This window comes from Lytechinus variegatus, chromosome 9 (assembly GCF_018143015.1).
Source record: "Lytechinus variegatus isolate NC3 chromosome 9, Lvar_3.0, whole genome shotgun sequence".
NCBI classification, from domain to species: Eukaryota; Metazoa; Echinodermata; class Echinoidea; order Temnopleuroida; family Toxopneustidae; genus Lytechinus; species Lytechinus variegatus.
In genome coordinates, this window is record NC_054748.1 from 29,461,400 (window position 1) to 29,482,575 (window position 21,176).

General features: G+C 34.3%; 1 protein-coding gene across 1 annotated transcript in view; it reads left to right on the forward strand.

The window, feature by feature from the left end:
• Positions 1 to 7,985, forward strand: part of LOC121421709 (prostaglandin reductase 1-like) — a 35,464-nt gene extending 27,479 nt beyond the window's left edge. Inside the window, exons 7-9 of the mRNA XM_041616493.1 lie at positions 811 to 916; positions 6,890 to 7,008; positions 7,704 to 7,985. Coding sequence (XP_041472427.1) covers positions 811 to 916; positions 6,890 to 7,008; positions 7,704 to 7,814 — 336 coding nt within the window. The 3' untranslated portion in view covers positions 7,815 to 7,985. The remainder of the gene's footprint in view (positions 1 to 810; positions 917 to 6,889; positions 7,009 to 7,703) is intronic.
• Positions 7,986 to 21,176: the final 13,191 nt, after the last annotated feature.

Sequence of the window (21,176 nt, forward strand, 5' to 3'; positions counted from 1 at the left end):
AAAATAAAATGATAAAGATAATGAAGAAACATGCTCTTTGTCTCTTGTACGGATAGAAATTCATAAAAAGCGAAATAATAAGAAAGAAAAACAAAGATGAAATAAGCATTTTCTTTTAAGGATTTTTTATAATATTCTCTCAAATCAAAATACAGTTGTAAAAATTATTTGAAACATGATTATAAATTATACAATAAATCCATATCCGATACAATTATACAAATTATACATCAGACTTCAAAGATAGTGGAATCAATTCTGTTGCGTTTCAACAACTACAAAATATAACATTACCAAGATGTATCAAATGACAAGAGAGAAAAACAAAATAATATCAGACTTACAATCGATTAAGAGCAGTTAAATGTTTTTTCTAATGCATCTTTGATTTCGTTTTCAGTGAATGTTGAAAACATGTTCCATGAAACCGGGGCGGCATGAACAAATGAATGAACGTCAATCGTAAAATCATAGGCCTATTTTTGTTAAGATTTGAGGATTTTTACATAACTCTTACTATTTGGACGCAGATGTTATGATGGTTATCATGGTTATATAGTTTCATCCTATATCTAATATAATATTATAAAACATTCCAATTAAGTGTCAATATTACCTTTTTTCACAATCATAATTAGAGAAGTCCATGTGTTTTCCTCATATGATTTTTTTGTTTGATGATTTTAATTTTTGATATTTCAAAAAAAAATAATATGTGGCGCCTTGAGTAGTGATTCATTAGAAAGTGGGCATTAGAAATACTTATTATTATTATAGTGATTGTTATTATTGTTATTATTATTATTATAGATCGGAGGCGAATTTTCCAGTACTGTCATGTACAATATGAATGCTTACGGTCGTGTGTGTGTTTGTGGATCCATCAGTGCCTACAATGCTAAGGAATCCCCAAAAGGTACGTAAATATCATAATCATACAAATCCTTTACATTCAAGTTCCCTATAAAGATTACGTAAACAAATTAATGATGGAAAACATATATATAATTATATATAATAATTATACATAACTTCATTGAAGAATATCTTTAAAACATACGAAATTATAATGAAGTCATTGATAGCAGTTTGGTTAAAAAAGGACCTGGATGTTTGTTGTCATTATAATTATTATCATGATAATTCATATTTTCCGGGCGGGATGGGGGGGGGTAACGTAAATGTTAAAACATTAAACCTACTTTTTACCGAATAATTGATTTGATTTTATTCCATATTTCACCCTTTTCCTTTTCTTTTCTTTCGTTTTTTTTCTTGGTAGTGATTTTTTTTTAAAGGGGAGGTCAAGTGCTCAAATCACCCCTAAATCATTAATCTAGTGATTTAAAGATTTTAAAATGTTAAACGAGAGCGTTGTTGGCTGTAACGCATTTGCCCATCGAACCAAAGATCGTGGGTTCGAGTCCACCCCGGGCGGATTACTGAAGCCAGTGCGTTGTGTGTAAACGTCTCTCCAATGTTTCTTAGATACAGGCTATGTTACAATAATATTGAAAACACTCCATCCCTCGGATAGGACGTTAAATGGAGACCCAGTGTAGAGGAGAGTCGCCACCTTTGCACGATAAGAACCCACTGCACTATTCGTATAAGACTAGGGAGAAACCCCGGTTAAGGGGACCACCTGGGGAGCGTTTCATGAAAGGACTTGTCGGACGTTTTATTCGACATGTCCCATTTTATCCGACAGTTACCATAGGAACAGTGCCTCTCAGCCAATCAAAATCATGGAAAGATGTCAGATCTGACAACTTGTCGGATGAAAATATTGATGAAACGCTCCCCTGAACTCCCCCCTATCATTTATCGGGAGGAGATTCAGTTCGCTTTTCGCCTCCAAGGCACAGGTGACGCCAAACAAATAATAATAATAATGATAAAACATACCCTGACAATTCTTCGCCTCTTTCTCTGATCAGCGAGAATTCTTCAGCCTGCTATTAATGCTCAACGACTGTCAATCCAAGGGTTCTTGATCTTTGATCATAAGGATAAATACATGGCAGCTGTAAAACAACTAATGGCGTGGCTGAATGAGGTATGTATTGTGTTTTGAAATTCACATTTTTTGTTCTACATATATTTCTTGATAGTGATAATAATAACTCAATATTTATATAGCCCCTATTAAAATTTCTGTAAGCGCTTCACAGTACACAACCTAACTATTTAACATGATTAACTTAACTCAATTACTAATCAACTGAACTATATTGAATAACTTAACGACCTAATTAACTACCTTCAACAACTTAACTACGGATATTAACGAATTAATTATCCATAGGTTTTACGTAATATCCCGCAATGTCCGTAAAATAATACCGATGGCAGTTTGCGTTTTATTAGACTCTATTGCAACCTTTTGTAAGACTTGGCCCTGTACAATATTGAACTTGTCTAAAAACATATATGGGTTTAGAAACTTTTTTTCAGATTTTATTGAGCGATTTCTATAATTATGATTCTTTTTTCTTCCATTCGTCTTCAGAAAAAGCTTATCTACAAGGAGCATGTTACTAATGGCTTCGAGAACACGCCAAAAGCCTTCCAACAGCTATTCACTGGGGAGAACTTCGGCAAAGCGATCATCAAGATTTAGCCATCTCACTGGAAAGAAACACCACACACCCCTATCGCCCTATCATAATGATCGGTTCTATGACATTTGATCCGGCGACAATTGATCCGCTGTAAATCCCTCACAATAATCGAATTACCAATTTAAACCCCGCGTTTAACACTACACCCTACATTCTAAAAATGCAGAGTTGATTTAGCTCTTAAAGAGCTAGTGTGGTTGATTTTGTCAAATTTGAACGAGAAAAATCAGCACTCGAAGCACACGAAGTGCAGTCGCTATACACGCTTTTTAAGAGCTAAATTAGCCCTTCGTAGCTCTTCGTTTTTTTTTGAGTGTCCCTAAACCTAATAAAACCATTGCAACCGTATATCTTAAACGAAATTAGGTCCGGGGCCGTTTCATGAAGATGTTTGTAAGTTAAGAGCGACTTTAAGAACGACTGGTGAACCTTTCTTACGCGCGTAACCATCATCAATGAATATACCATTTCCCCCCGAATTTTCCAGGAGGATCACCAGTCATTCTTTAAGTCGCTCTTAACTTACGAACGGTTTTATGAAACACCCACCAGGAGCAATTGTCGCAGGAGCAAATGTCGTGTCGCCTAATGATCATCCTGTTCAAGCTAGCTGAAAATAAAATATTGCAAACATTGTTCCATATTCTGAACTCGAGTTTCTTCTAACCTCTGCATGGGGAGCGTTTCATCAACATTTTTCTCCGACAGGTTGTCGGACGTTATGGCGTGCGCCTGTAATCCAAGCTGTGGCGAAGTTACAAATATTGATGCAGAGGTTCGAGCCCTGGTCACGTCTTTCGGATGGTGACGTTAAAGGCCGGTCCCAGACGTAAATAATCATATCTGATTGATATACACGTCTGACAAAACTCAAATACACACACGGATCTGACAACTTCCCTTGATTTTTATTGGCTGAGAAGCACTGTTACCATGGTAACTGTCGGATAAAATGGGATTTGAGGGATAAAGCGTCCGACAAGTCCTTTCATGAAACCTGATGAAACGCTCCTCAATGAATAACATTGTGGTTTAAATTATGGGTAGCCGATTGTGTTTAAAAAAAAATATCTGACAGTAGAGGTTCAAACTATTATCTAATTTGATGCCGAATCTTTCAAAGCTATCTGGCCGCATGATAACTCAACTAGTTTTCTTCACCATGTTTGCCATCAAAGTAAAAATAAATGAATGAATAAATGAATGAATAAATTAATAAGTAAATATATAAGAAAGAGCACAGTAATTACGAGAGATATACAAGTTAAGCAAACAATGTTACCATTTTCAGTTTTCCATAATTTTAGCACATGCAGAACGAGATTGTGGTCTAATTTAAAACTTTAGCATATGGACCATTTTCATGCACTAGTTTAAGCTTTCCATGTTTTCTTATCATACATGGAAGTCATTAAAATATTTCATTAATACCAATCTATAAATTTCTTCACAATGGTAATTTTATCATTTGCCATTATCGCAGTACTTTTATTATGTGCATGTACATAAAACATGTTTGGTATAATGTTAATACCAGTAGGAGATAGTACATTAGTGATTCGGTTTATTGCTATGGATGGCTTAAAAGTAGACGAGATCTTCATTAATTTTGAAAAAAGAAACACACAATAGCTACCATGAATCAATCAGTATATTGTTCTTCAAAAATATGTTTACACTTTTTGTGTGTTTGAAATATATATTCTGAAATATTTGTTTAAGCACCTGAAACTATGAGCAAGATATATTTAAGTGTATATGTATATATCAAGGTTTGATTTTTATTTAATACATCAAAATTTTTAAATCAATGAAGAATGGCAAGTAAACGATATTCATTCTTTTATCTGTTTGAAATGTTGTTTTAGAGTAGTGTCAAAGCGACGTCTTTACATAAATTTGCGGTTTTAATGAAAATTTAATAACGGAACCATCAATCCTTGATGTTTATTTTCACTTATAAATATCTAATTATAACTTTCAATTTTTAGCCTGACCACTTTGTTTTTGTGTTAATTGTACTTCATATTATATTGTGAAAATGTGTAACATCGTAACGGTATCGTTTTTGTTTCAAATAGTCCTGCTTAATGAATATACAGTTTACTTTACTTGAATTGACTTGCCTTTACATACATTTTTAAACACAGAAGGAGGAAAAGGTGGAAAATGGCCAAGGAACGACAACGTTTCCCACCCTAAAAAAAAGCGCTATTACTCCTCGACACTTTTAAAGGGGAAGTTCACCCTGATAAAATTGTATTGTAAAAATAGCAGGAAAAAATGATTAAAAAATATTGCCGACGGTTTAGAAATATCCGTTTAAGAATAAAAAAAGTTATTGGAATCTTAATTATTTGACTTGTGACGTCATATGCGAGCAGCTTTCCTAATATTGAATGGTATAAAAAAAATCAATGAAATGTAGTTTTCTCCGAAAACTGAAAACCGTTTTTTTTTTCTTTAACTTTTTGTATATCAGTAGACAAATAATTTCACACCCATTCCTAAACAGAAAACAAAAAGAAGTCACCACACTGTAAAAAATATTGGGCAAAATTTTAACCAGCACGAGGGTAGTTATGTATCCAACCAATTTTGGGCGGTATTTTACCCAATGCGGGAAGCATATTGTCCAGTAAGGTTAAAAAATAAGCAGAAATTACTTAAGAATGAGCAAAATTTTCATCACACTGGATAAATAATAATGCCCAAAAGAAATGCCCAATGTTGGTTGGATACATAATTACCATCATGGAGCATTTTTACCCAATATTTTTAAGAGTGCAGGAACCATCAAAAAAATGAAATTCATGCATTTTATAGTACATAACATATGAAACAGTTGCTCGTTTATGACTCACAAATCCAAAACTTAAAATTCTAATTTAAAAAAATCTTTAATGGAATTTCCTCAAACCTTCACCAATATTTCTAACTACTTTTAGTGCTGTTTTACAACAAACATTTCTTCAGGGTGAACTTCCCCTTTAATTGCTGATTCTCCCTTTTCCACTTTTTAAGTATACATGTCATGGCTGTATAGCGCAGATTAAAACTTAATAAACCATGTAAACGAAGCATGTGAAATGATAAATAAAAATATCTTTTAAAATTGAATATTGTTGTTTAGTTATGCACTTGCTATTTCTTTAATATAGTAATATTTACCCAATTGAATGATAACACACCAATGCACTACTCAATAAATTCACACCACACTTATCAGTGTTGTAATGAACCAAAAATTTTGAGGGGGCTCGGTATGACGTATTCCGTAAAATTAATAAGAAATTGCAAGCGAATCAAAATTTTTGACATTTTTGTTACAAAAATCAAAGTTTGTGATAGATACTGGCATAATATTCGGAAAGTAATTTCATATTTCACCCTTATCCTTATCCTTTTCTCTTTGATTTGCTTGGTCGTGATTTTTTTTTTGTGGGGGGTGGGGAGGCCCCCATCTCTACGCCCATGACAATGATTGTGTTACAGAGCAGCAAATAAAGCACCTTCCTCTCGAATGTTTGTAGTCCATGTCGTGTATTTTGAAGGTTATTTCATAATATAAACTTTCATTTAGTCTAATGCTATTCCATCCATCAGTAATTTGTCTAACAACCATTTGGCCCAATTACTGTTTAGTCTAATCATCACTTCGTCTAATAATCATTTCGTCTCATAACCAGTTGGTCTAATATCCATTTTATTTTCATTCAGTTTGCACAATTAACACTTAGTCCAATTAGACCAAAATGGTATGGACTATAAATGACTCTTGGACCAACTGGTTATTAGACGAAATGGTGAGTGGATGAATTGGAAATTAGACCATGTGGATAGTTGACGAACTGATGGTAGACCAAATGACAGAAGACGAGTTGATAATTGGACGAACTGGCATTAGACGAATTGGAAATAAACCGTAATTTATAATGAGAGGCCACACACGATGTTGGTCAGATTGCCCCCTTCCCCCCTTCAACACGGAGAAATTACGAAAAAATTGTTTATTAATAACCACACAGAGCACTGGAGACCTGAACCCCGTCTTACAAAGAGTTATGATTGGTCCTATCAACTCTATATACGAAATCCAACAATGTCATGATTTTTTCTACATAAAATTTCTAAAGTGTCCTTTGTAAAAAAAAAAATAATAATAAGAAAAAGGCACACACACCAAATTTTTAAGAAAACAATGCATTAATATACATCATAACTAGAAACCACGAATGTTATTCTTCGCTTCTTTCTCTGATCAGCGAGAGTTCTTCAGCCTGCTATTATCTTTCAACGACTGTCACTCCAAGGATTCTTTATCTTTGATCATAAGGATGAATATATGGTAGCTGTAAAACAACTAATGGCGTGGCTAAATGAGGTATGTATTGTCTTTGAAATACACACTTTTTGTTCTACATAATATTTCCCGATAGTGATGATAATAATTCAATATTTTTATAGGGCCTATTAAACTTTCTGTAAGCGCTTCACAGTACACAACCTAACTATTTAACATGATTAACTTAACTCACTTACTAATCAACTGAACTATATTGAATAACTTAACGACCTAATTAACTACCTTCAACAACTTAACTACGGATATTAACGAATAAATTATCCATAGGTTTTACGTAATATCCCGCAATGTCCGTAAAATAATACCAATGGCAGTTTGCGTTTTATTTACTCTATTGCAACCTTTTGTAAGACGGGGCCCTGCACTGTAAAAACTGTGGTGTTAAAACTGACACCAATTGGTGTTAATAGAGGACCACACCCTGAGGTGTTAAACTTACACCCTAGAGATTGAGCATAACACCAAACATTGTAAATGTAACAACCAAATGTGTTGTAATAACACCTATAGGTGTAAAACTAACACCACCAATTTAACACTGGTGTAAAATAACTGGTGTGGTCCTCTATGTATGTACACCAGTTAACACTACAGTTTTTGCTGTGTGTACATTATTGAACTTGTCTAAAGACATATATGGGTTTAGAAACTTTTTTTCAGATTTTATCGAGCGATATCTATAATTATGATTTTTTTCTTTCATTTGTCTTCAGAAAAAGTTGATATACAAGGAGCATGTTACTAATGGCTTCGAGAACACGCCAAAAGCCTTCCAACAGCTATTCACTGGCGAAAACTTCGGCAAGGCAATCATCAAGATTTAGCCATCTCACTGGAAAGAAACACCGCACACCCCTATCGCCCTATCATAATTTGTTTCAAATAGTCCTGCTTAATGAATATACAGTTTACTTTTATTTGAATTGGCTTGCCTTGACATACATTCTTAAACACAGAAGGAGGAAAAGGTGGAAAAGGCCAAGGAATGACAACGTTTCCCACCCTAAAAAAAAAAAAACGCTATGACTCATCGACACTTTTAAAGGGGAAGTTCACTCTGACAAAGTTGTATTGTTAAAATAGCAGGAAAAAAATGATTAATAAAATATGGCGACGGTTTGAGAAAAATCCATTTAAGAATAAAAAAAGTTATTGGAATCTTACTTATTTGACTTGTGACGCCATATGCGAGCAGCTTTCCTAATATCGAATGGTATAAAAAAATCAATAACATATAGTTTTCTCCGAAAAACTGACAATTGTTTTTTATTATACTTTTTGTATATCAATAGTCAAATAATTTCACACCCATTCCTAAACAGAAAACAAAAAGAAGTCGTCAGGAACCATTAAAAAATGAAATTCATGCATTTCATATTACATAACATATATGACAGTTGCTCGTTTATGGCTCACAAATCACAAACTTAAAATTCTAATTAAAAAAAAATCTTTCATGGAATTTCCTCAAACCTTCACCAATATTTTTCATTATTTTAATGCTGTTTTGCAACAAAGATTTCTTCAGGGTGAACTTCCCCTTTAATTGCTGATTCTCCCTTTTCCACTTTTTTAAGTGTACGTGTCATGGCTGTATAGCGCAGATTAAAACTTAGTAAACCACAATGTAAACGAAGCATATGAAACGATAAATAAAAACAACGCATTAAAACATCTTTTGAAATTAGATATTGTTATTTAGTTATACACTTGCTACTTCTTTAATATACACTCAGCAAAAAAAGTTCTTGGACACTTATAAAAGTTGAAATATTCCATATAGGGGAAGGCGGGGTAAGTTGAGCATAGGGGCAAGTTGAGCCACCAGCCCCAGGCCAATAATGAATGAGTCAGACATTGTGGTGGTGTCATGTATTGATGACCCATAGCATAACCCCTAACCCCACCACATTGTTTCCAACTTTGAAACAAAAAGTAGTTTTTTAGAGGGAAAAATATGAATTTCAGCCAAAAAAGTAAAAAAGAGTGTGAAATAGATAAGTGCTTTATAAACACACACGTCTTTAAATATAATAAAGACATGATAACAACATTATTAGTCCAGGTATGGATCTTCATTCTTGTCGTAGTCTTTTATAATTATGATGGATGCATAATAAATGTGTCGATACAAAATTATCGCACTAAGTTTGGACTGGGGTAAGTTGAGCCAAACAGCATGGGGCAAGTTGAGCCATGGTAATTCCTATGGTAATGTATCTTAAAAAGCAAACAAACCATAAAAATCAATTGAAATGCAGGCTGAAAGGAGCAAATTTACATGACTGCTCCTTTCCTTTTACAGGATGTCAGTATTTATAGAGAATTAGCAAGTGAAAAGACTTTTAAAAAAATTGACATGCTGGTTCTCCCCCCATACATTTTGTACATAATTTTTGTGGCTCAACTTACCCCAGAAGGTGGCTCAAACTTATATGGGGCAAGTTGAGCCATTTGACATCGTTTTTTTCAAAGGTCACGATGACTTTCAGTGTGGGGATAGAAAGTTATATATAGGTGGAAAATATTTCAGAAGAATTGAATTTCAAGGCAAGGTACTTATTTCGAAAAGATTATTAATCATATCAATTCTAACATGCAAAAAGCAAAAACTGTCACAACTTACCCCGCCTTCCCCTAGATATTTGATTAAAGGCAAATTATTGTATGTCAACATGACCAGACAATATTCCTCTTCTAGTATGACATGAAATTTGCATGTGAACAGTCATGCATGGGTGGTTAAATGCTTTAAACGATAGCAATGTCAGTAAAAGAAAATTGCAAGAAATGGGTCAGTCAGTGCATGGCTGGTTATTGGCATTAAACAATAGCAATGTCAGTAAAAGAAAATTGCAAAAAAAGATCAGCCATTCTTGCAGTAGTGAAAGTTTATATGGCATCAATATCAATTTAACGATGAAAGCAAAGTTAAAGTCAAATACAACTCTAAAAGTAAAGAGAAAGTTATCCACCTTGGATGCATCACTATTCCACTGGAATTTTAAGTCAAAGTTAGTCGATGAAAAAATGTCAAATTTCAGTATCTTGGCATAAGCAAAAGAAAATTCAATATCTCGTTTGTCCACCCTGGCTCTGAATGAGTGCAGCACATCGAGGTCTCATGCTTGTCACAAGTCGGCGAATTTGCTCTGGGGTGATGTTGTTCCATTCTTCCCGGAGATAACGCCGGACATCTCTAAGAGTGTCCCCTGGTTGAATTCTTTGATTGATCAATTTTCCTAGCTGATCCCACGAATGTTCAATCGGGTTCATGTCTGGTGAACAACCGGGCCATGGATCCAAGAGCTGAACATTGTGTTCATCAAGAAATCTTGGACAATGTTTGCTCGATGGGGACGCGCATTGTCATCCATGAGAAGAAACTTTTCAGATCAGCGAGGAAAATCGGTCAATCAAAGAATTCAACTAGAGACACTCTTCCAAGATGTCCGGCGTTATCTCCGGGAAGAATGGGACATCACCCCAGAGCAAATTTGCCGACTTGTGACAAGCATGCGACGTCGATGTGCTGCACTCATTCAGAGCCAGGGTGGACAAACGAGATATTGAATTTTCTTTTGCTTATGCCAAGATACTGAAATTTGACATTTGTTTCATCAATAAACTTTGCTTTAAAATTCTATTGGAATAGTGATGCATCCAAGGTGTATAGCTTTCTCTTCTCTTTTAGAGTGGTATTTGACTTTAAGTTTGCTTTGTCGTTTGATGGATATTTATGCCACATAAACTTTCAAAACTGAAAGAATGACTGATCGTTTTCTTGCAATTTTCTTTTACTGACATTGCTACTGTTTAATGCCTGTAATCAGCCATGCGCTGACTGGTCCATCTCTGGCCATTTTCTTTTACTGACATTGCTATTGTTTAAAGCATTTAATCACTCATGCATGACGGTTCACATGAAAATTTCATGTCATACTGGGAGAGGAATATTGTCTGGTCATGCTGACATACAATAATTTGCCTTCAATCAAATATCTATATGGAATATTTTAACTTTTTTAAGTGTCCAAGAACTTTTTTGCTGAGTGTAGTAATATTGGCCCACTTGGATGATAAAACACTAATGCACTACTCAATAAGTTCACACCATACTTATCAGTGGTGTAATTAGCCAAACATTTTGAGGCGGCTCGGTATGACGTATCGGGTAAAATTAATAAGAAATTGCAAGCGAAGCAAGCGAGCAAAATTTTAGACATTTTTGTTACAAAAATCAAAGCTTGTGATAGATATTGACATAATATTCGGAAAATAATTTCATATTTCACCCTTATCCTTTTCCTTTTCTTTCCTTTTCTCTTTGATTTTCTTGGTGGTGATTTTTTTTTGGGGGGGATGCCTTCCATCTCTACGCCCATGACAATGATTGTGTTACAGAGCAGCAAATCAAGCACCTTCCTCTCGAATGTTTGTAGTTCATGTCCCGTATTTTGAAGGTTATTTATTTATTCTTTATTTATTTATATTTATTTTGTTTTCTTTATTCTATACTGCAGGGTAGGCCTGTTCAGTTCTTAAAACTGCTTTACAAAGGCGCCCTGCAGTTTAAAATACATGTCAAGATAACTATAAAATATATCATCAAAAAACAATCAACGTCAAAAATACAAAATACAAACTATTTAACATCAGAAACAATTAACACCAAAAATATACAGTGGGAAGTGACAATTTAAACATACAAGTACATAGCATTGTAGATCAATGGAATATTATTTCGCTCTTTATCAATTCTTATGAAAGGCTTTGCATAATTTTTTAAAAACTAATACCCCTTTCATAAACCCCATTAAAATGAATTAGGCGGCTAATAGCAGCATAATTTGGTCGTAAAATTGGAGGAGGACAAGAGTTATCCGCATTACTCTGATGCTGCTATTATCCGCATAATAGCAGCATCGGGACAAGATTTTGAGTTTATGAACGCATTTCCAAATTATGCGGATAATTGCCATGGTGCGGTCACAAGGTCACCCTTTTCCAACACAACCGCATCGGAGGGGGCGTGTCCAGTTGTCATGGCGATTATCCCCCTTTTTCAGGACGGGCGCTCGTAAAAATAATGCGGCTTATTTTCGGAGTTTATGAACGCAATTTTTATTGAATTATCCGCATTACTCTTAGGCGGCTAATTGGAGGAGAGGTTTATGAAAAGGGTATAAGAAGGAGGTACAGGCTTGTAAATTTGAAGGAAGTGCATTAAATAATTTGGGTCCGAAATATATATATATATCATATGTATTATATATATTTTACACTCTAAAAAACGAAGAGCTAATTTAGCTCTTAAAGAGCGTGTATAGTGACTGCACTTCTGATTTGTCTAGTTCAAATTTGAACCAGAAAAATCAGCACTCTGAAGTGCAGTCACAATACACGCTCTTTAAGAACGAAATTAGCTCTTCGTTTTTTTAGGGTGTATATTCAATTCTAGCTTTGGGAAGCTGAAGGGGGCATTGCAAAGAAAACCGTGTCCTGTATTTCACGGGCCGTTTACATACTAAAGGTTTTAAATAATTTGGAACTAAATTATTCATTATTTCATATACAAGAACACAATACTGATATTTTATACGCTGATCTAGTGATTGCCACTTCAGTGACTGCAACAAAGAAATTTGTGATGTATTATAATCTTTTTTTCAAAGCATCCTGGCATATTTATTTTGAAGTTTTTGTATCTTATCTAAATGTATTTTTGTACTTCTTCCCCAAGATGTACTACAGTAAACAATGTAAGGTAAAATCATAGAAAAGTACAGCTTCTTCATGATATTAAAGGACAGTAAATGCTCAATCCGCCTTATACAACCTATTGCTCGAGATATTTTACAAACGATATTAGTAATATGATCACACCAAGTCAAGCCCGGATCGAGCATGACACCTAAGTATTTAATCTTTTTTACATTTTCTAATTGTATGCTCCTGAATTTCACTGGCAAATAAGCACCCCTCAACTTTTTCTTTTGACCAAATACCATGGCTTTTTTTTTTCGGGTGTAAATGCATATTATTTAAGTCTAACCATTTACATATTGAATAAAAATCATCTTGCAAATACTTTTGTACCTCCTTAATTGATTCACCGTGATTAAAAATAGCGATATCATCAGCATAAAGACACATTTTAGAATGTACATACAATTTCAAATTACACATGTCATTAATAAAAATACAAAATATATAATGGACCCAATACAGATCCTTGTGGAACACCTAATTTTATCTTTAAAAAATCACTGCGACAATTGTTAATCATTACAAATTGCCTTCTGTCTGTTATTTCATAATATATATATTATAAGACTAGTATAGGTAAATTGCCAATTCGTCTACTGCCAACTCGTCCACTCACCACATGGACAACATTTCGTCTAACAACCTTCTGGCCCAATGACCATTTGGTCTAATTATCACTTCGTCTAACAATCATTTCGCCTATAACAATTTCGTCTCATAACTAGTTGGTCTAATATCCATTTTTTCATTCAGTTTGCACAATTAACACTTGGTCTAATTGGACTAAAATGGTATATGGACTAAATGGCTATTGGACCAACTGCTTATTAGACGAAATGGTGAGTGGATGAAATGGCAATTAGAACATGTGGATAGAGGACGAACTGATGGTTGACCAAATGATAGTAGACGAGTTGACAATTGTACGAACTGGCATTAGACGAATTGGAAATAAACCGTAATTTATAACTCACAGTCAATGAGAGACCCCACAAAGTGTTGGTTAGTTTGCTCCCTGCCAACCCCCTTTAACACGGAGAAATTATGAAAAATGTGTTGATTAATAATCATACAGAGGGGGTGTTTCACAAAGATTTAAGTATGACTTACACCGTGTTTACACTTAATCGGAACCTCGAGCCGATGCAGCATCGGCTTTTTCATAGCGTGTAAACGCGAGTAACTTGCATCGGCTCGCGGTTCAGAACCGGCAATTTGCACCACACAGCAAAAACTGTGGTGTTAACCGGTGTACATAGAGGACCACACCAGTTATTTTACACCGGTGTTAAATTGGTGGTGTTAGTTTTACACCTATAGGTGTTATTACAACACCAATGATTGTTACATTTACACTCTTTGGTGTTATGTTCAATCTCTAGGGTGTTATTTTAACACCTCAGGGTGTGGTCCTCTACTAACACGAATTTGTGTCAGTTTTAACACCACAGTTTTTACAGTGCACCAAAGTAGAAGGTTCTGAACCGCGAGCCGATGCAGAATCGGCTTTTTTTACTACGTGTAAACATAAAGCCGATTCTGCATCGACAATTTGTGCTCATTTCATTTACTTTACCGTTGTGACGTAATTGTAAGCGCACTGATCCAGCGTTGTCTTTATTATGACGTATATTGTTGGTGTGCGTATCATTTCAGGTTTTTGCATCGGCTCGGGGTTCTCAACCATGAGCTGTAAAACGTGCAAACATGGCATGATCTGACCAATGCGGCCATCCCTTTTATAACGCAAGCAACTCGATCGGCGTTTAAGTGCGACTCATGAGTCATACTTAAATCTTTGTGAAACACCCCCCCCCGAATAATATTAATTGGAAGGATTTTAAAATGAATCCAGAGCGACCGAACTTAGGATAATTCTAATTAGAACCATGACGATTTTTTCTAAAATCTCAAAAGATCAAGACTTACATCCTGTAATTATTCAAAGTAGGCCTGATTCTAGTTCATTCATTTCTATAATTCCATTGACCCATAGATAACTTCCATACAATCGATTTAAATTTCTTTCAAATCCATGCAATTTAGAATGAACGCTTTACCTTTCAACTTAAGCGACTAGAGTAACTTTTCCATGGCTCTATTCCTGACCATTGAAACGACATGAAACTACAATCATTGTTTACGAGATAACAATATGAATACAACTTTGTTCTCGGCATGTTTCACTGATCCACACACACAACAACAAATAAACACAACAGAAGGCCGAATCCAAATTTGACCCCAACATCAGTTGATTGCCTTCGGCTTTCATGTCACCTTTCCATACAACGGCAACATCTACATTTTTGCGGAATCATTTGCGAAGTCAATCATCTTTCCCGACAAAAACTCCACCTTCACATCCAGAGTAGGTGCAGCCAGAACTGTGTGACGATTCCAGTGCGATACAGATACACATTAAATTCTGATAGTCCTATCATCGCCATGATATTTGCAATAGTAACTACCACTCTAAAACCGGAGGGTGTTCCCGACAATATCTACGAGGATTTATCGAAAATAATATCGGAATTACTAAACGTGCCAGAAAAGGTAGGTCTCTATGAATCAATTTTTTTTATTGAAATAGCGATAGTAACAGGTTCGGATCGGTTGGTACTTTCAATTTTTCATTAAATTTAGAATTGAATGTTAAAGCAACTGTTTTAGCAACTGTTTACATCAGTGTGTTGAAACACGCAATGCATTTTATTTTTTTTTCCTGGTATTAATCAAACAGGTGGGCTATATCCATACATCTACACACACCCTATTTTATATAGACTAAAAATGGAGACATATATATATATCTATATTGTGATAGAAATGAATGAAGGTAACAATGGTAAGCGTAGCTCAAACACGTTAAATCACTGTTCCCCAGAGCTATCTGCCCTTTCGGAAAAATAAGTGATGCCGGAAAAAAAAAAAATCAATGCCAGGAATCGAACCCGGGACCCCAGTTTTGGACACCGGTGCCTTAAGCACCCGACCGCAGAGACGCGTTTGTGGCTAGGGCGAATCCGATCCGATTGACTGCCAGATAAATAGATTTTTGACACCACCAATTAAATTTCCTTTGTCGGGTGTAGGTGGGTTTTGGACAATGACAAGCCGTCATGCCTCTGGTTCAAAGTAATTGCTTAGATACAGTATATGAACCTTGAAGAAGTACTCTCCCAAAAAGCGTACATGCTGTCCTGGAGAGGGTTGTGCTGTGTCAGGTGCTGCCAGTGCTTCAGGTGATGTGGTGATCCTATGGTGGTATTCTTGTTGCACTATATACAGTGTGCTAGGTGCAGTGTGCAGGTGGTGCGTGTGTGTCCCTCTTACAGCATCCTAAGGGGAGGGGAGGCAACATTTGCTGAATGATGGCAATGTTGCTCCCCGGAAGCCAGCTATAATAGAGGTCGAAGTTACAGCAGCGTTTGGGAGAGTATTCCAAATACGGATGGTTCTTGGGAACATACTGTACGTTGTGGGCGAGAATTGCTGCTTAACTTAATCTGATGTGGCATGTTGATGTAAACAAAATTGTGATGAATTTTGTAGAACATCTCACATCGGCTAAGAATGTGAGAATGTATGGGACAAATAATACAAATGTGAGAAATTATCAGTTTTGGCAACTCTTGTTTTTAAATATGTAATGACTTGTGAAAGAAAATAATGAATGAAGGGAACAATGGTAGGCTTAGCTTAAATCGAGGTTCCCAGAGCTATCTGCCCTTTGGGGGAACCTTGCATTTGATTTGAGTTGATATGATTTGATTTGAAGCAAACAAAGAGAACAAAAACCATGCAAATAAAGTCGTGACTAAAAAGGAACTGAGAGGTAACAAAAAGTAAAGAAGGGGTAGTGAACTTAACGAAATTGTTTGGTATAATTGGAATTTGCCTGTTTTTTTGTTCTGTTTTGTTTGTTTCAATCAGGGTGACCAGACGTCCCGTATTTCCCGGGATTGTCCCGTATTTTGCTCCTGTGTCCCGGCGTCCCGACAAACCCTTCCCGGGACGCCTATTTGTCCCGTATTTCGGAATATTGAACAAAATGTAGTTAATACATTTAAAAGTGACGAATTTTCATTAAATAACCAACAGCTGACGAAGCAGGGACAACAATTAAATCGATAACTGTAAACTTTTGCAAGTTCTGCGGTGATTTCTTGCTAACCCAATACATTACAAACGAACTGGCCTCCTGCCTATGTGTGGCAGGCTACTAGCTAGGCATGTAGGATCGAAGCAAATTCTCAATGGTGAAAACAATCTCACATGATAAACAGTTTTTCCACCAAAATATTCACAAAATCGGCGGAAATTCTTATTATTATACTATCAGATTAATGATTTGGAGATGTAATCGAAGGAACAAGTTATTGACTTTTTATAGATCTAGTTGTTTCAGCTTTCGTTTTTGAGTCTTGGTGTGCAAGATGCCGCGATGTTTCATCTAATTTTTAAGTTTGACAATATGTTTCACTTTGAAATTTTACTCATTTCTAAAACATTTTATTTCTTAAATTTTAAAAATACATAAAAAAAACACCAAATAAAATTATGATTTTTATTAGATGATTAGATTTTTTTGTTTACTTGAATTTTGAACTTTTCCCTTTTTCTTTCTTTTATATATACCCTATCCTTTCTGCTTGCCCTTTTTGTTCCATCTATCTTTATTTCCAATACCATACTTTATCCGTATTATTAATTTTGTAATTATCTGTGTTATTATTTGAATATTTTTTTGTGTCTTTATTACCTTGTGAATACATGGCAATTCGGCCTTAGCCGCGATGATGTCTTGATTTTTATCAATAAACCATTTATCTAGCAATATCCTATTATTCTTTCCAAGACATTTTCTTTTCTCTCTCTCTCTGTTCATTTTTCTTTCTTTCCTTCTTTCTCTTGCTTTCCTTATCAAATATCCTTTATTTCCTTCATTCTTTCTTTCCTTATAATTACCTTGGCTTCCTTCTCTCTTCGTCTCCTCTCTATATTCTTTCTGTTTCTTTTCGTCCTTTCTCTCCTTCTATTATTGCCGACGACACCAATATATTTTATTCTCATAGAGACCTTAATTCATTAAACAATATCGTTAATCGTGAAATAGACAAAGTGTCAAACTGGTTCAAAGCCAACAAACTCTCCCTTAATACAAAAAAGACACATTTTATGTATTTCAGACACCATTCCCATAACATTAACACACCGATTCACATTAACATTGACGGCACCCCCCCTTGAACAGAAAAACCAATCTAAATTTTTAGGTATAATTATGGATGAATTTTTGACTTGGAATCAACACATTCACCATGTTACGATGTCCGTTTCCAAAAGTATTGGAATAATTTCTAAGTTAAAATTCACTCTTCCTGACAAAACTTTATTCCTTATTATACAATTCATTAGTCCTCCCTTATATAACATATTGTAATGTCGTCTGGGCAAATTGTGGTTCTTTTGAACTAAACTCCATCTTTAAACTACAAAAAAGAGCAATCCGTATGTGCACAGGGTCACATTACTTGGCTCATTCTGACCCATTGTTTCATAAACTTAAAACCTTAAAAATCTTTGATATCAATACGATTCAAGTAGCTATCTTTATGTTCAAATACTTTAATAATCAACTTCCTCCGTCCTTTAATAATATGTTTAGGTTTAACAGGTCTGTTCATTCCTACCCAACCCGCACATCAGGAAACCTTCATCTCACCAACCCTAAGTTATTAATAACTCATAAATCAATTCGACATTATGGTCCCGATATTTGGAACAACTTTCCAAACAACGTTAAGTCATGTTCAACAATATACTCATTTAAAGCCACTATTAAAAGAAAAACCATTGAATCATATGCATCCCCCTCTTCAAGTTAATTATTCAACTGCCCTTTACTGCACCCGCGCCTGCACCTGCATTGCACCCACTTGATCAATGAAAGAAATTTATGTACCATTTTACGAGGCCGTCATCATTTTCAAGCTTAACCGCTCACGATGGCGGTCTCCTGCATTCGTTTAAACTGTTATTTTATTTTCATTGAATATTGCTACTTTTTGATATAAATTTTTCATTGCTTTGTTATGACTATTTCTTAACTTGTTTTGTAAAACTTAATTGTATCACCTAGATGATATGTTGAATATTTATGCTGAGTGCAGAAATAAATTCAAATCAAATCAATATCAAAATTGTTTTCTCTTTTTTTCGTTCTCCCCTCCCTTCATTCTTCCCTTCCACCCTTTTTTAAATTTGTTTCCCTTCTTATTCTTTTCCCTTATTCTTTCTTTCTTTATTTCTTTTGTTTCTTTCTTTCCCTTCCTTCCTTCCTTCCTTCCAGTTTTCTTCTTTCTTTCTTTCTTTCTTAGAATGAAGGAAACATGTTTATTTTCTTCATTATTTCTTTCCCCCTTCTTTTTCTTACCTTTTCCCCCTTTAATTATCTCCTTTATTTTGTCTTTCAGACATTTATTCAGCTTTCCTTCCATTCTTTTTCTTTCTTTGTTTGTTTGTTTGTTTCTTTCTATATTCATAAAGAATGACGGAAACCTTTTTTAATCTCTTTTATTATTTATTTCATCCTTCTTAATTCTAACTTTCTTTATTTTTTCTGTTTTCCTTTATTTGCTTTCCTTCTCAATCATCTCTTTTCTTTCTCTCCTTCATTCTTTCGTTCACTTTCCCTTCCAATTAAGTCTTTTTCACACAACACTTTGTGTGGACTTCTTTGTTGATCTTCGTTTGTCAATTGTCCCGTATTTCATTTTGTGAAATCTGGTCACCCTCGTTTCAATGTATATAGGCCTGATGAACGATGACGGTCCGATGCCGAATAAATACGATCAAAAAGCTAAGTATTGCATTAATGTCTCTATTTTTTGCGAATATGCATATAAGTATGCATATATGTATGCATATGTATGTGTATACGTACATATATGTATATATGTACATATATACATATATATATATATATGTATAAACATATGTATATACATATATATATATACATATATATATATATATTAGCAACTAATTTTTTAAGTATGATCAACGTGTACGGGTTCCCTTCATAATTATATTTGAGATCATGAGTCATGAGTATGGAGAGGGCCGTAGCCCCAAATCAATACCAGTCTTCATCAAGCTTTCGCTCACATGCCTTTCATCAGGATCTAAACGCTAAACCAACATACAAATATAGTATAAGGTGTAAATACATTATATAATAAACATTATAAAAACGATATACTGTCAACAATGATAAATACAACACAATGCAATGTACGAAGAATATTGTTTTGAAGATAATAAAGGTGAATTGATAATAAACAATATGTAACGTAGTATGGAATATCTAATTACGGTCCGTAAGTATTATACCTGGTCATAGATTTGTGCATATATTACCCCTAAATTCAACTTATGTCCCAGGAAACTATATATCATTTTAAAGAGGATATAATAAGGATTATGTTTAACGTATACATTATAATCATCAGTGTTTGAAATTCGACACCATAAGGAAAAACATACAAAATGCATTAAATAGCTCTAGTCAGAATTCTGATCATTAAATTCATACGCAAATGCTTGAGCTGATAGATGTCCCAATACTTAACGATATGAGTGATTTTTTTTTACATTTTTATTTTCTTTGATTTTTTATTGATTTTTCAATGTTTTATTTTAAAAATTATGCCAAATTATATATTCATGCACTAATTAACTCACATAATTCACACTTTGAACAAAATCCAGATCACTCATTTCACAGCTCTAGTAATTAGTTAATTTAAATATTAATTATGAATAAATAAATTTCCGATATGTACATATAAACGTCGGTAACGATATTTACAGCTGGAGTCGTAACAGAAATATAAAAATAAAAGTTATACAAAAAACAGAATCAATATATTCTATATACTGAATGAAAACATGAATAATAATGAATACATTAATTTAATTGATCTAATCTACTTTATGGAAGGAATGTTGGAGCATCAGCGTTGCTGTGAATAGCTCCAACATTCCTATCACCTATATACAATGATGAAAGTGGCAGTGGAGGTGGCAGAGGGTGGATTTTTCTATGTCTACTATAAATAAAAACATGTTATTATTCTACATTAATTTGTACAATTCTTCATAAAATCAAATGCAATTTAAAATATGAATAGATAATGAATACAATTCCTATATATACAAATAAACGTCGGTATAACGATATTTACACTGGAATAAGAAACATAAACAATCTTGAAGCATTTTGTTCATAAACATTCCATAAATTGAAATATCAATAATAACAGTAAAATAGTTCGAATTATTTATAAAAGAAAATTCATATATTTCCAATAATTCCACAGTAAAAGCAAGTATACAAGAATAAAATTAGT